The 15,199-nt window shown below is 37.8% G+C and overlaps 1 protein-coding gene across 1 annotated transcript in view; it reads right to left on the bottom strand.

Moving 5' to 3' along the window:
- Positions 1–15,199, bottom strand: part of PTPRQ (protein tyrosine phosphatase receptor type Q) — a 122,179-nt gene that overhangs the window by 95,918 nt on the left and 11,062 nt on the right. The window contains exons 8-12 of the mRNA XM_058191656.1: positions 14,363–14,647; positions 13,008–13,277; positions 12,283–12,543; positions 11,582–11,712; positions 10,879–11,008 (exon numbers count right to left, since the gene is read on the bottom strand). Of these exons, the coding sequence (XP_058047639.1) occupies positions 10,879–11,008; positions 11,582–11,712; positions 12,283–12,543; positions 13,008–13,277; positions 14,363–14,647 (1,077 nt within the window). The remainder of the gene's footprint in view (positions 1–10,878; positions 11,009–11,581; positions 11,713–12,282; positions 12,544–13,007; positions 13,278–14,362; positions 14,648–15,199) is intronic.

Raw genomic sequence — 15,199 nt, 5'->3', positions numbered from 1 at the left:
AATATTGTCCCTGCAACCACCAACTGGACTACTTGGTGGCGTAGCAATGATGAACTTTTTATCCATTAAAGTTTTTTCACAAGGCATCCATGAGAACAACGAATGCAATTTCTGTCCTATGTCTAAGTTGGAATCCAGTTTTCACAGATTTAGTTGAATGTCCTATGGAGCTTTAGTAACTGTCATTCACCACTTTTTCAATACCCTTCCTCAAAACAAAATTAGAAAAACGATAGAAGGAATGGCCTCTTAAGTGGACAGACCAACTCTAGAACCTTTCTTTTTAAGGAGGCATTTATTACTGAGATAACTCCTCATTCCATCGCTGGTCTTAACTAGACTGGTAAAACAGGGAAAAGTCTGCACGTGGCAGAACTAATTTCACAAAGAACATGTTATATGAGACAGAGGACTGTAACGTATATTCCAGAATGATTGTCTCAGAAACAAAGATTGACCAAAATAAAAAAAAACAAAAAAGTAAATTTATGTTGTTGGTGGTATAAGAATCTGTTATAAATACAATTTAGTATTCATATTATTTAGATTTGGTTAGCATTATCTAAATCCAAAACTATTAAAAACAAATGAATGAACTAGATGAGCCAAAAATAGGATATTGAAATATTGATGTTACCTTTACACAATCAATGTCTGAGCTTGTAATGAAAATTGGATGAGTGGAAATGATTAATTTTAAATGATTGGCTACACAATCCTATTTGTACACCTGAACTTTGCTAAGCAACCACTACTTCAAAGCTTTGTTCATTAATATTTTACATTTAATCTAATTTATTCAGAAGCACTCTCTTGCATGGTTTCTTGCTCTGCAGTATGTCATGCAATAATATGACATAGCTGGGATTAATATTAAATAGTGGTTTCTTTCAATAAAGTATTAAAACATCGTTTCAGAGTACCATTTAAAAATATTGGCAAAAAATACATACATATGCAGATACATTACAAATATTTGTTTTTGAATTATTCTAAGATGAACAACAAAATAAATTTGTAATGGATATTTTTCAGGTTTAGCTAAGTCAAATGAACAAAACAATTAGAAACCCTACAATTCTTTTAAATATAGTTGCATGGTTTTATAAATAAAGTCACTAAAACTATAATTTGAATAAATATTTTTTTTAATAAAGGCTTTTTAAAATTTTCTCCATTCACAATTTTTCCCATGTCCCCACTTAGAACAACTGTCTATATTCTATTTTGCTGAACTGTGTAATACATGGGCTTGCTTTCAGCATATACTACTGAAAAAGCAAACATCTGTAATGATAAATCAGTCATAATTATTTCCATTCTATTTTTCTTACCTCAAAATTATCAAAACCTCCATTAGGCAGTTCCCAAAACAAGTAAACTGTATTCTCTTCTATTCCCAAGGCATGTAAAGCTAAAGGTGGATCTGGGTCTGAAATAGGATTAAATAAGCAAATGTAGATATCAATGAAGTAAAAATAGTCCAAATGAGATTGCTATCCATGAAAACAGTAACTATATCATATATCCCGAAAATATCTTTGAAATTAGCAACAGAGTATTCTAACTCCTAGGCATCATGATAACAAAAGTATCCAAAGAATCCTAAACAAACCGAAGACATGGGAGTCATTTATAGTGTGTATTACAAGAACTAAACAAAAAACAAAAAACAGTATGTGAAGCAACCAGAGAGAATATAAGAGAACACATCCATGAGCATCAGCTGGCAGTCAGAAGGCATGCTGAAAATGCTTTAATTTCACAACACATTGATAAGTTCAGTCTCACGTTCAGTTGAAAAACTGGAGACATCTTAGATCAAGATATAATTCAATTTCATCACACATCTGTTAATCAATACCCAGACAAGAAGGAACCAGTACCAGACAAAAAAGAACAATCAAGGAAGAACCAATACACTCAAAATGCAATACAATAAAACAAAACAATCCCCCAATTGGCTAGTAAGAAAAGCAACCATATATAGACAGCTAACAAACTCCACTCCTCCATGCACTGATTATCTTACCTAGCTTGGTAGTTAAATATCTGCCAGAAAAGAAACAATATCAGAGAACAACAAAAAGGCAACAATACAAAAATATTGTCTTTTCAATCCTGAAACATAAAGAGCACTGGAATTCTGTTTGGGGATACAGTGTACTAAGAAATACCAGATTGGCTCAAGTTTTTTAAAGCAGCAATGTAAGTTCAAAACATTATTAAATAAGATGATGGCCCATAATCAATTGTTCAAGCAGTGCAAATTAATGATTAGCATAAACGGAAAGCTAAATGCCTCTTCAATTGCTTTCTAGTCACTACTTCTGCTCTGATATGAGTAACTTTTGTTGTGGTTAAATAGATATCTTGATTAGAATCGCTCCATTACTTTTGATAAAACAATGAGTGGAACAAAATAAAATAGTTTGTGACTAAATTATTTGTATAATCAAGGCATATCTAGGGCTGAGTTCGTACTGTATATGGATTTTACAATGTAACTATGCACTCAGGTAGCTCTGTAAAAATAGTTTAAGATTTGTATTTATAAGGCATATAATTAACTTACCAGTTGTAACTCTCAGAAAAGTAGGGAAACTGCTCTTCAACCTGTTAGTAGTCACAATTTGAACAAAGTATTCTGTTCCTGAGGAAAGGCCATCAAATCTGAACATTCTACAATTAAGGAAAATAACATTATTATTAATATCAGGATGAAGCATTTTAAAGTTGGATGACATCAAACAGGGAAAAATTAAAAATATGATACACTGCTGAAATAATTAATGGAACACAACCTGAACTGCACAGTTTAAGTAAATAACCCAAAAAAGCTAATGACTATTCACTATGCATTAAATCTCTTTAGTGATACTGATAGATTATTCCTGCCTTGCAGAAATGTAGCCAGAGGTTTACTCTAAATCAAACAAACTATTGAAGAAGAGTAGCATGCATTATATTACATAAAAGAATCCAAGAACAAGCATTGATATACTTAAAAATTGAAACTTACTGAATGTGACGGAAACAAACATGAAAATTGAAATAATGTAATAAAAGCCTGAACAGAATTCTGGCAAGGAAAAATATAACATGGTTAATTTCTACAAAAGATAGATGGGAACGTTGATGGCTTACAAATGGAACATTTAAAAAAGTAATCTGAAGATTTGATTTTGACTTCTCAAAGAAAGCTACTCAAACTAAAGCAATCAAAACCAAAACTGAAAAATTGTCAAATTATTCAAATTGCATGGTATGCAAAGAGACAGAAAAAACAGTTTCTCATATTTATTTAATTTATTAATTAATTTATTTATTTTGTCACAACAATATATATAAGTATCATACAGAAAAGATTATATAGTGTATAAACATATGTAAGAGTAAATATTAGGAGGAATAAGCATATATATATAAGAAGAAGAAAAAGAAAAACAATAGGACAGGAACGGTAGGCATGTTTGTACTCTTATGCATGCCCCTTATGGTCCTCTTAGGAATGGGGTGAGGTCAATATTAGAAAGTTTTTGGTTAAAGCTTTTGGGATTATGGGAAGAGACCACAGAGTCAGGTAAAGTATTCCAAGCACTGATGATTCTGTTACAGAAGTCATATTTTCTGCAATCTAGATTAAAGCGGTTAACATTAAGTTTAAATCTATTGGTTGCTCTTGTATTATTGTAATTAAAGCTGAAGTAGTCTTTAACAGGAAGGACATTACAATAGATGATTCTATGAGTTAAACTTAGGTCTTGTTGAAGGCGACGGAGTTCCAAGTTTTCTAAGCCTAGGATTTCAAGTCTGGTGGGATAAGGTATTTTGTTGTTTTCAGAGGAATGACGAACTCTTCTTGTAAAATATTTCTGGACACGCTCAATTGTATTGATGTCAGATATGTGGTGAGGGTTCCAGACAGGCGAGCTGTATTCTAGAATTGGTCTAGCAAATGTTTTATATGCTCTGGTTAGTAATGTAGTGTTTTTGGAAAAGAAGCTACGCAAGATTAGGTTTACAACTCAACTTATACTTTATACTCAACTTTATACTTTACACTTTATACTCAATATACTCAACTCATGCAAAAAGGTTGCACAAGGTGATTATAAACAATGACATAACACAGTTGCAAAAATGATTCACTGGAATATCTGTAAAAATTATCATGTGAAAAACTAGATTAAAAGATTGTGGAATTTCTGAATAAAAACTGATGAAGTCTTGGTCCATAACACCTCAGATTTAAACTGATGAAAGAGTGGAATAATTAAAGTGGCAATACCAGGTGATAGCAGAATAGAAGATAAAGAATTGGGGAAGGTCACAAAGTATCATATTGTGAAAATCAAAATTAAATGATTATGACATAAACCAGCTATAGCCCCAGTGTTTCAGGCACATTGGGTGCCATACAAAAAATTCTTAGACGGTGCTTAGAAAACATGCACATTTACAAAATTCCCATCTGTCAATTAGAAAAGGAAAAACTGCTTGGATCCGCTCATACACAACTCCAATATAGTACAACATCTTCAAATGCTGGAAAAGGTAGAAAGAAAAAGAAGAGGATGAACAGTAGTAATGTGTATTGACACAGCCATAGTTACGTCGTCTTCAAAAGGTACCTTTTCTCTGATGATAATCTTTCTTCCTTGCTATAGTTTTTGCCAACCAAAGTAGTAATATATCCATCAACTATACCAAATGCTGGTGGCCAGGTGACAGTTATTGATCCAGAATCTTTACTCAAATTCATATATTTAACTGAGCTGGGCTCTATTTATGAAACAGAAGAGTGAAAATGATCAGTTCATATAAACCTATAAATTTTTAAAATTTGATTACAACAGAGTTCAATGTAAGATGACTGGCTATATAAAAGTTTTAAATAAACAAATTTCCATTCAAGAAACACAAAAGTTATTAATGTCTTAGGTAGCATCTATATTTTGAAGTTAACTGTTGTGTTAGCTCAGCCAACCTAACATTTCTATAGTTCTTTTTATGGTATAACCCAGTTGTCCAATTTTTGTGACTTTAACTGTATTTATTTCTTGGATATTTCTACATTAGTTATTGAAATGACTCAATAGATGAATAACTGCTAAAGTTCAAACTAATTCTTCTGAAATGTGGCATGCTTTTCCATAGTTTAATGTACTCTATCTACAGTACAGGTTTTGAGACATAATTCTTCAATATTTGTTTATCAAATGTAGGTATCTCACTATCTAAGTGATTCAATCTTTACAGTGCCTCTCACTATCAGTCACGTAGAAGCCTCACAAAACTTTGATATCCACATTGGGAGAAGTTTCATTTATTGCATGGAGATGAATCAGAAATTGTACTGATACAGTAACCAGTATGGGTTCCTTTCTACCTGAGGGACGGTCTGGACCGAATTTGGGATGATCCAAGTGAGGGAGAGGAGGCACGTCTTGTTGAGCCCATTTGGGATGAGTTTGACCCTGTGGCTCCCGAGGACGTGGACAGGTTGTTGGGGAGGCTTCACGGCACGACATGTTTACTGGATCCGTGCCCTTCCTGGCTGGTACTGGCCACTCAGGCGGTGACACGAGGCTGGCTCCAGAGGATTATCAACGCTTCTTTGTTGGAAGGGGTTTTCCCTGCCGCCTTGAAAGAGGCGGTGGTGAGACCCCTCCTTAAGAAGCCCTCCCTGGACCCAGCTATTTTGGGTAATTATCGTCCAGTCTCCAACCTTCGCTTTGTTGGGAAGGATGTAGAGAGTGCCGTGGCGACAGCTACCCCAATACCTGGATGAAGGCGTCTATCTAGACCCGTTCCAGTCCGGCTTCCGACCGGATACAGCACGGAGACAGCTTTGGTCGCATTGGTGGATGATCTCTGGAGGGCTGGGGACGGGTTTTTCCTCTGCCCTGGTCCTATTAGACCTCTCAGCGGCGTTCGATACCATCGACCATGGTATCTTGCTGCGCCGGTTGGGGGGATTGGGAGTGGGAGGCACCGTATATCGGTGGTTCTCCTCCTATCTCTCCGACCAGTCGCAGACGGTGTTGACAGGGGGGCAGAGGTCGACCGCGAGGGGCCTCACTTGTGGGGTCCCCCAGGGGTCGATTCTCTCGCCCCTTCTGTTCAACATCTACATGAAGCCGTTGGGTGAGATCATCAGTGGTTTCGGGGTGAGATACCAGCAGTACGCTGATGACACCCAGCTGTACTTTTCCACCTCGGACCACCCCAATGAAGTTGTTGAAGTGCTGTCCCGGTGTTTGGAAGCCGTACGGGTCTGGATGGGGAGAAACAGGCTCAAGCTTAATCCCTCCAAGACGGAGTGGCTGTGGATGCCGGCACCCCGATTCAGTCAGCTGCAGCCGCGGCTGGCTGTTGGAGGCGAGTTATTGGCCCCAAAGGATAGGGTGCGCAACTTAGGTGTCCTCCTGGATGATCGGCTGTCGTTTGAAGATCATTTGACGGCCGTCTCCAGGAGGGCCTTCCACCAGGTTCGCCTGGTTCGGCAGTTGCGCCCCTTCCTTGATCGGGATGCCTTATGCACAGTCACTCATGCACTCGTTACCTCTCGCTTGGATTACTGTAATGCTCTCTACATGGGGCTCCCCTTGAAGTGCACTCGGAGGCTTCAGTTAGTCCAGAATGCAGCTGCGCGGGTGATAGAGGGAGCTACACGTAGCTCCCATGTAACACCGATCCTGCGCAGGCTGCACTGGCTGCCTGTGGCCTTCCGAGTGCACTTTAAGGTGTTGGTTATGACCTTTAAAGCGCTCCATGGCTTAGGACCTGGGTACTTACGGGACCGCCTGCTGCTACCACATGCCTCCCACCGACCCGTACGCTCCCATAGAGAGGGACTTCTCAGGGTGCCGTCCGCCAAACAATGCCGGCTGGCGGCCCCCAGGGGAAGGGCCTTCTCTGTTGGAGCACCTACCTCTGGAATGAACTTCCCCGGTTTCGCCAAATATCTGACCTTCGGACATTCCGTCGCGAACTGAAGACACATCTCTTTATCCAAGCGGGACTGGCCTGATTTTTAAAATTTTTAAAATTTTTAAAATTTTTAAAATTTTTAAAATTTTTAAAATTTTTAAAATTTTTAAAATTTTTAAAATTTTTAAAATTTTTAAAATTTTTAAAATTTTTAAAATTTTTAAAATTTTTAAAATTTTTAAAATTTTTAAAATTTTTAAAATTTTAACTTTTGTATATTGTATTGTTTTATCTTGCCTGTACACCGCCCTGAGTCCTTCGGGAGAAGGGCGGTATAAAAATCAAATAAATAAAATAAATAAATAAAATAAAAAGGCATTGTTGGAGGGGGTCTTTCCCGCCGCCTTGAAAGAGGCGGTGGTGAGACCCCTCCTTAAGAAGCCTTCCCTGGACCCAGCTATTTTGGGTAATTACCGTCCAATCTCCAACCTTCGCTTTGTGGCGAAGGTTGTAGAGAGTGTGGTGGCATGGCAGCTTCCCCAGTATCTGGATGAAGCCGTCTATCTAGACCCATTCCAGTCCGGCTTCCGGTCCGGGTATAGCACGGAGACAGCTTTGGTCGCGTTGGTGGATGACCTCTGGAGGGCCAGGTAGGGGTTGTTCCTCTGCCCTGGTCCTGTTAGATCTTTCATCGGCTTTTGATACCATCGACCATGGTATCCTGCTGCGCCAGTTGGAGAGTTTGGGAGTGGGAGGCACCGTTTATCGGTGGTTCTCCTCCTATCTCTCTGACCGGTCGCAGATGGTGTTGACAGGAGGGCAGAGATCGACCGCGAGGCGCCTTTCTTGTGGGGTGCCTCAGGGGTCGATTCTCTTGCCTCTCCTGTTCAACATCTACATGAAGCCGTTGTGTGAGGTCATCAGTGGCTTCGGGGTGAGTTATCAGCTGTACGCTGATGACACTCAGCTGTACTTTTCCACCCCGGGCCACCCCAACGAAGCTGTCGAAGTGCTGTCCCGTTGCCTGGAGGCCTTACGGGTCTGGATGGGGAGAAACAGACTCAGACTCAATCCATCCAAGACGGAGTGGCTGTGGATGCCGGCACCCTGGTACAGTCAGCTGCAACCGTGGCTGTCTGTTGGGGGCGAGTCACTGGCCCCAACAGAGAGGGTACGCAACTTGGGCGTTCTCCTGGATGGACGGCTGTCGTTTGAAGATCATTTGGCGGCCATCTCCAGGAGAGCCTTTTACCAGGTTCGCCTGGTTCGCCAGTTGCGTCCCTTTCTGGACCGGGATGCCTTATGCACGGTCACTCATGCTCTTGTCACTTCTCGTCTGGATTATTGCAATGTTCTCTACATGGGGCTACCCCTAAGTGCACTCGGAGACTCCAGCTAGTCCAGAATGCAGCTGCGCGGGTGATCGAGGGAGCTGCACGTTGCTCCCGGGTAACACCGCTCCTGCGCACTCTGCACTGGCTACCTGTGGTCTTTCGGGTGCGCTTCAAGGTTCTGGTTACCACCTTCAAAGCGCTCCATGGCTTAGGGCCTGGGTACTTACGGGACCGCCTGCTGTTATCTTATGCCTCCCACCGACCCGTACGCTCACATAGAGAGGGACTTCTCAGGGTGCCATCCACCAAACAATGTCAGCTGGCGGCCCCCAGGGGAAGGGCCTTCTCTGTTGGAGCACCTACCCTCTGGAATGAACTTCCCCCCGGTTTGCGCCAAATATCTGACCTTCGGACCTTTCGCCGGGAATTAAAAACTTACTTATTTATCCAAGCGGGACTGGCCTGATTTTTAAATTTTTAAATTTTAACTTTTTGTAATTTTATATGGGCTATTTAAGACTGGGTCAATTGACAGTTTTAATTTGGCCATTATTGAATATGTATTTTAAATTGATATTTTAACTTTGTATACTTTATTGTTTTTATCTTTGGCTGTACACCGCCCTGAGTCCTTCGGGAGAAGGGCGGTATAAAAATTTAAATAAATAAATAAATAAATATCAACATATTAATTCATGTACTAAATTTAAGAAAATATTTACATGTTTTATGTATTAATTTAATTAAGAAATACCATATTCTTTTTTCTATTCTGAGAAAATTAAATTGGGTTTTATCAATTTATTTAGCTGGGTACCTGTGTTTCACTATAAAACTATGTGAGGGGCTTGATAAATTGACAGTCAAAGCTTGAAAATTAATGAGTCATTACGATTGGCCTCTCCTCTCCCCTTCTCTCCCTCAGCCTTGCCCCACAGAAGACTATCCTATCCCTTACTCTCCCTCAGGCTTGCCCCACAGAAGCCTTCCCTATCCTACCCCATTCTCTCTCTCAGGCTTGCCACGCAGAAGCCTCTCCTATCCTATCCCCTTCTCTCCTTCAGGCTTGGCCCACAGAAGCCTCTCCTATCCCCTTTTCACTCTCAGCCTTGCCCCACAGAAGCCTCCCCTATCCTATCCCCTTCTCTCGCTCAGCCTTGCCCCATGTCCTATCCCCTTCTCTCCCTCCCTCTGCCACACAGAAGCCTCTCATGTCCTATCCCCTTCTCTCCCTCAGGCATGCCCCACAGAAGCATATCCTATCCTATCCCCCTTCTCTGCCTCAGGCTTGCCCCACAGAAGCCTCCCTATCCTATCCCCTGCTTGCTTCTGTGAAAGTAAAACTGAAACTCCTCTGTGTGTGTTTTGCATTTGGAACAGATTTCTTTTGAGGTGGGGAAGGGGAGTAGAACTCCTTAGCATCAGAACATGGAACAGATTTCTTTTCAGGTGAGAACTCCTTAGCATCAGAGGGATGTTTGGAAAGTGAAATAGTATTTGCTGTGTGAGCAAGAAGGAGACAGGAAGGAGCCTGGCCATGGCTTAGCTCAAGTGCTCTGTATTAAAGCTGCTTCCTGCTGTAAAAGTAAAACTCATCTCCTCTGCTTGTGTTTTGCATTTGGAACAGATTTCTTTTCAGGTGGAGAGGGGGAGTAGAACTCCTTAGCATCAGAGCATGTTAATAATACTATAGTAATAATACTATAAGAAATACTAATGCTCTGATGGTCATTTCAAAAAATCCTTTCTTAGTGAGCACCTAGAAGCCAAGAGGAACATACGTGGCAAATTTCAAGTTTATAGGCTTTATGGTTGTGGAGATTTTGTGATTACGGCGTGAGTGGTTTTTGCTTTATATATATATAGATTTGTCCATCGGTAAAATAGACATTACCAGCACACTTTTACCTCCAGAAATTTTCCCTTCTGGATTTTGGGCTTTCCCTGACATCTCACAAATATGCTTTAGCTGGAACTGTTTGAAATGTCATGGAGAATACTCTCCGAACATGGGAAATGCTGGAAACCAATAATGTAAGGTTGGATGAAAACCTTGGATTAGTAATCCAATAGACACCTATCTAGAAGTATTCCCTGATGAATTAAATAGGATTTACAGTAGATATGCATTGGAATTCTTGTAATCAGTATACTTCCTTTGAAGTCTATAATAATACAGGTTGCTCAATGTAATTAAGAGTAATTTATTATAAATATGAAAATTCACAAGATGAAAAGGCAGAAAGAGGCAGTTGGATTTATACTTAGTATAAAAATAAGTGATGTATAATGAGAAAAGAAAAACAAGTTGAACAATCAAGTATATTAAAATAGAAGCTTATGACTAAAGATCTTCTAAACATCTGAAAGCCATAAAGGTAGAAGAGGAAGGTTGTTTTGACTTCTTGTTAGTGAGCTTCCTAAATACATCTGGTGTATGAGATAGACCACCAGATAGTTAGGCTTAGAACTGATCCAGCAGGTATTATTTTCTCAAGGGTTAGCAGTCTACAGTGTGGTAGAGAAGCAACAGTTTATGTATAAGATGTTTGTTATGCTTGAAACAATCATAAATGTTACAACTAATAGAAAAGTTACATTGTCATACCTGTTTCTACTTGTATGCTTACAGGAGGGCTGTCCTTGTATCCTTCTTTTTCTGTTTTAACCATAAAGTTATATAAAAAGCCAGGAATCAAGTTGGAAAATTCTGCCACTTCTTGCGTCACCTTTTGGACCTATAGCTCAAGATTTTAAAAAATGTATTCTTTATTTTATTTATTAAATTTATTTGCTACCTGTCTCACTCTCCAGATATTGCCATATTTGTGATTAGTGACTATGTGTCCCTAGAATCATGCATCCTTTTTTCAGGATTTTCCATATAGTAATCTCCAGTGGTGAAATCCAAATTTTTTTACTACCGGTTCTGTGGGCGTGGCTTGATGGGCGTGGTGTGGCTTGGTGGACATGGCAGGAAAAGGATACTGCAAAATCTCCATTCCCATCCCACTCTGGGGCCAGCCAGAGGTGGTATTTGCTGGTTCTCTGAACTACTCAAAATTTCCGCTGCCGTTTCTCCCTAATCTATCAGAACCTGCTGGATTTCACCCCTGGTAATCACCCTAACAGGTGATTCTGCATGCATTCCTTTCCAAAATACACTACAGGATTCATGTAGCGTGACTCGTCTTTGCTTTACCATATAGATGCTTCCCTATATTGTCACTTGTACTAAAAATGAACAAGAAAAGCAATATAAGAGTAAAATATTCAGATTTGCTTTTGAAAGAATTTATTTGGCAACATACCCTATACGTATCTGCACAGTTTGTACATGTGACTTCATATTGCTGGAAGTTTCCTTCTGCCTGATCCCAAATAATCTGTACTGAAATATTGGTGATTCTGCCTTCATATATATTTAGTGGAACTGCAAGACCTATAAGAAGCAATATGAAAAATACTCATCAAACACACCAAAAAGTGCCTTGAATGAATGGTAGGATCCAATAATTCCCAGTTACATTATGTTTAGCAGAGAACTCAATACCTAAAGTTAAACTTGGGATCTTTTGAAATATACAGTTTCCTAATTTGATGATAACTTTAGAATTGAAATGAATATATTTTTTTTGTTTTCGACAAAATGTGCACCAATGCATGCTAGTGAAAATAATGTATGCAAATACAATAAAATGCTTGCAAAAATGTGCATGTTGAGGAAAATTATATATAAATACTGAATAAATAAACAATTTGAAGACAGAAAAATAGATTTGCCTATCTCTGTATGCTACTTCTTGATTTGGACTATATTCTTCTGATCTTGAAGAAGTAAATTTTTGTGTTGTTCAGCAACTCACAAAAACAGGTGCAAATGTGATGCCTATTTACATATTTTAATTTTTTTTGCAAAAAATATATGGTTATATGAGAATGCACAAAATATGCATCTACTGTTATCTATTTTTTTTTAAATTTAAATCATCTCTAAATTCAAATAACTTACATGTTTTTATAGCTGGCAGGTGACGTACAGAACTTAACATATGTCGGCTATATGTAAAAATAAAAAAATCATATTCTGTTCCTGGAGTTAGTTTTTCTATAGTTACTTTTCCATCATTCAATAAAGTAAATGTTGCATTTGGGCCTTCTTTACTTATGATGTGAATGCCATCAATTATTCCCACAGCAGGTATTTTAACAAATAAAATCAAGAAAGTACTATGGATTTCATAAGGAATAACCATCTGTACTGGTTTGGGTTCTAAAATGGCAATAAACAGAAAAATATGATCAATGTATTATTTACAAATAACTGCCAATTATAATAATAAATATTGCACAGGGTTTTATTTTGAAGGATAGTGTCCATCTCACATATTACATGGAAAGTAAAAATAGGATTGACAAAAACAAACTACATTTATTAATTTAAAAAAAACTACATTTATATTCTACTCTACAAAATTTCACAATATTCTATTGACAAAGCAATACATTAAAGTGCTTATTAAATATCTGGATCCACTTATTTTAATTATGATTCCATTATCTACTAAATATTATGATCTTCATCACCTTTGACACTTTTTAAAAAAATTAGTAATAAGATTGTTTTTTAGTTCATGCATTTATTTTACAACAAATGCTCTAGTTTTAGTTTTTAATAATAACCTGAGCAATGTTGTGTTTAAATCTGAATAAGTTTGAAATGTATATAAATCTTACTAAGAGTACACTGAATGGTAGTCAAATCACTCTTATTTCCAGATATTACTGTAGCCACTCCTATATCATACGTCATCCCAGGAATTAATGGTTCAATTTTAAATTTCTCTGTGTTGTTTACTAAACACATCATGCTTTTATCCTTGAATGCAGTTGGTTTTACTTGAATATAGGATTCCTGGCCTTCTTCTGGGAGTTTCCAAGAGATAATCACATGGTCCTCGCCTACATCCTCTGGATGGATGAACAGACCAGTAGGTGGCGTCACACCTAAGCAACAAAAATAATATATCCCTTTGTATCTGGGACATTAAAATTTCTTTCTTTGTCATAACACTATTTTTAAAAATTGATTTCTCAGTTGTGAAAGATACAGACATGACGAGAACACACAGTGGTTTAATCATGCAAAAAGTATTTCGAAACAGATTCCTTGTTTTTAAGATTTAAAGAGAAAATTATTATGTGTAAATATACATTTTATAAAGTACACTTGAGGGTGTTTTTAGCAGTTCAAGTTTAATCAGGACAATAGAATAGATAGGATAGGATAGGTAGGATAGAGAGGATAGGATAGGATGGGATGGGATGGGATGGGATGGGATGGGATGGGATGGGATGGAATGGAATGGAATGGAATGGAATAGAATAGAATAGAATAGAATTTTTTATTTATTGGCCAAGTGTGATTGGACACACAAGGAATTTGTCTTAGTGCATATGTTTTCAGTGTACATAAAAGAAAATACACCTTCATCAAGAATCATAAGGTACAACACTTAATGATAGTCATATGGTACAAATAAGCAATCAGGAAACAATCAATATCAATATAAATTGTAAGGATACAAGCAACAAAGTTAGTCATACAGTCATAAGTGGAAGAGATGGGTGATGGGAATGATGAGAAGATTAATAGTAGTGCAGATTTAGTAATAGTTTGATAATGTTGAGGGAATTATTTGTTTAGCAGAGTGATGGCATTCGGGAAGAAACTGTTCTTGTGTCTAATTGTTCTGGTGTGCAGTGCTCTATAGCGTTGTTTTGAGGGTAGTTGAAACAGTTTATGTCCAGGATGTGAGGGGTCTGTAAATATTTTCACAGCCCTCTTTATATACATTTAGTATATTTAGTTCTTCTATATAAAAAAAAGAAATAATGTTTTCTGAATTCACTCAGAAGTTTAGCTTCCTGATAAGAACACTGCACTGCAACATGGAAGCTCCTATGTGTATTTGAAATTGAATACAATTTTATAATAACTTATATGAAAGCAGATATGGACATTTTATACCTACCAAACAGTATTTAGTATTCAAGGCATTATTATCAGGAGTACCAATAATTAGCTTTACCTGTTATTATTTGTATAGGATCCTCATAGCAGCTGTGAGTTCCCTCTCCAGCAACACTTTGAACATATGTCCAATATTGATTATATGATTTGACATTTCTGATTACAGCAGAAGTGTTAGTTTTTCCAAATGAAAAAGTTTTCCACTTCATTGTTTTGCTATCAAAAATGTTCACTAGGTAATGATGGAAACTTGCATTGAATGAACTTGCTGGAGAATCCCATTGTAAAAATATCTCTGATGATGTCACTCTTGCTACTTTTACATTGTGCAGATGTAATGGTCCTAATGATAGGAAATTGAAAAAAACAGTTCTAAGGTGAGAGTTTAAAAAAATGTGACAAATAAGCAAATAATAAAAGATGCAATAATAAAAAGCAGAGGCAGAAAATTAAGTAGTAGTAAACTTTACAAACAGACATTTGTTTATATAAACTGCCTTCAACTAATTTGGAGCTGGTTTTGTATTTGAAATCTTTCCCTATTTCTGAAAGTCCCCTGATTCTTTTTAGAAAGTAGAAAACAGTTTTTTGCAGAAGAAACAGCAGCTGTATTCTAACTCAAGCCTTGAATTAAAATAAATTTAAGTTCTTCAGCTACAGACTGGGGATGATGTGATCAGGGTGCTGATCTGTTTAAGATAGGTCTGCTGCAGGAGTAACCCTTCCCCATCCAGTCTCTGGGTCCTACCTTACCGTATTTTTCAGAGTATAAGATGCTCCGGACTATAAGACGCACCTACCTGTTTTGGTGAGGAAAACAAGAAAAAGAAATCTGCCTCTGTCTCCTAGCAATTTTGCCTCGTTGCAGCAAACAGCAAATAGCCTGTTTTACTTT

The sequence above is a fragment of the Ahaetulla prasina genome, chromosome 7, assembly GCF_028640845.1.
Source record: "Ahaetulla prasina isolate Xishuangbanna chromosome 7, ASM2864084v1, whole genome shotgun sequence".
Taxonomy (NCBI): Eukaryota; Metazoa; Chordata; class Lepidosauria; order Squamata; family Colubridae; genus Ahaetulla; species Ahaetulla prasina.
Note: the sequence above shows the minus strand (reverse complement) of the source record. Positions and strands in the feature narration are given on the sequence as shown.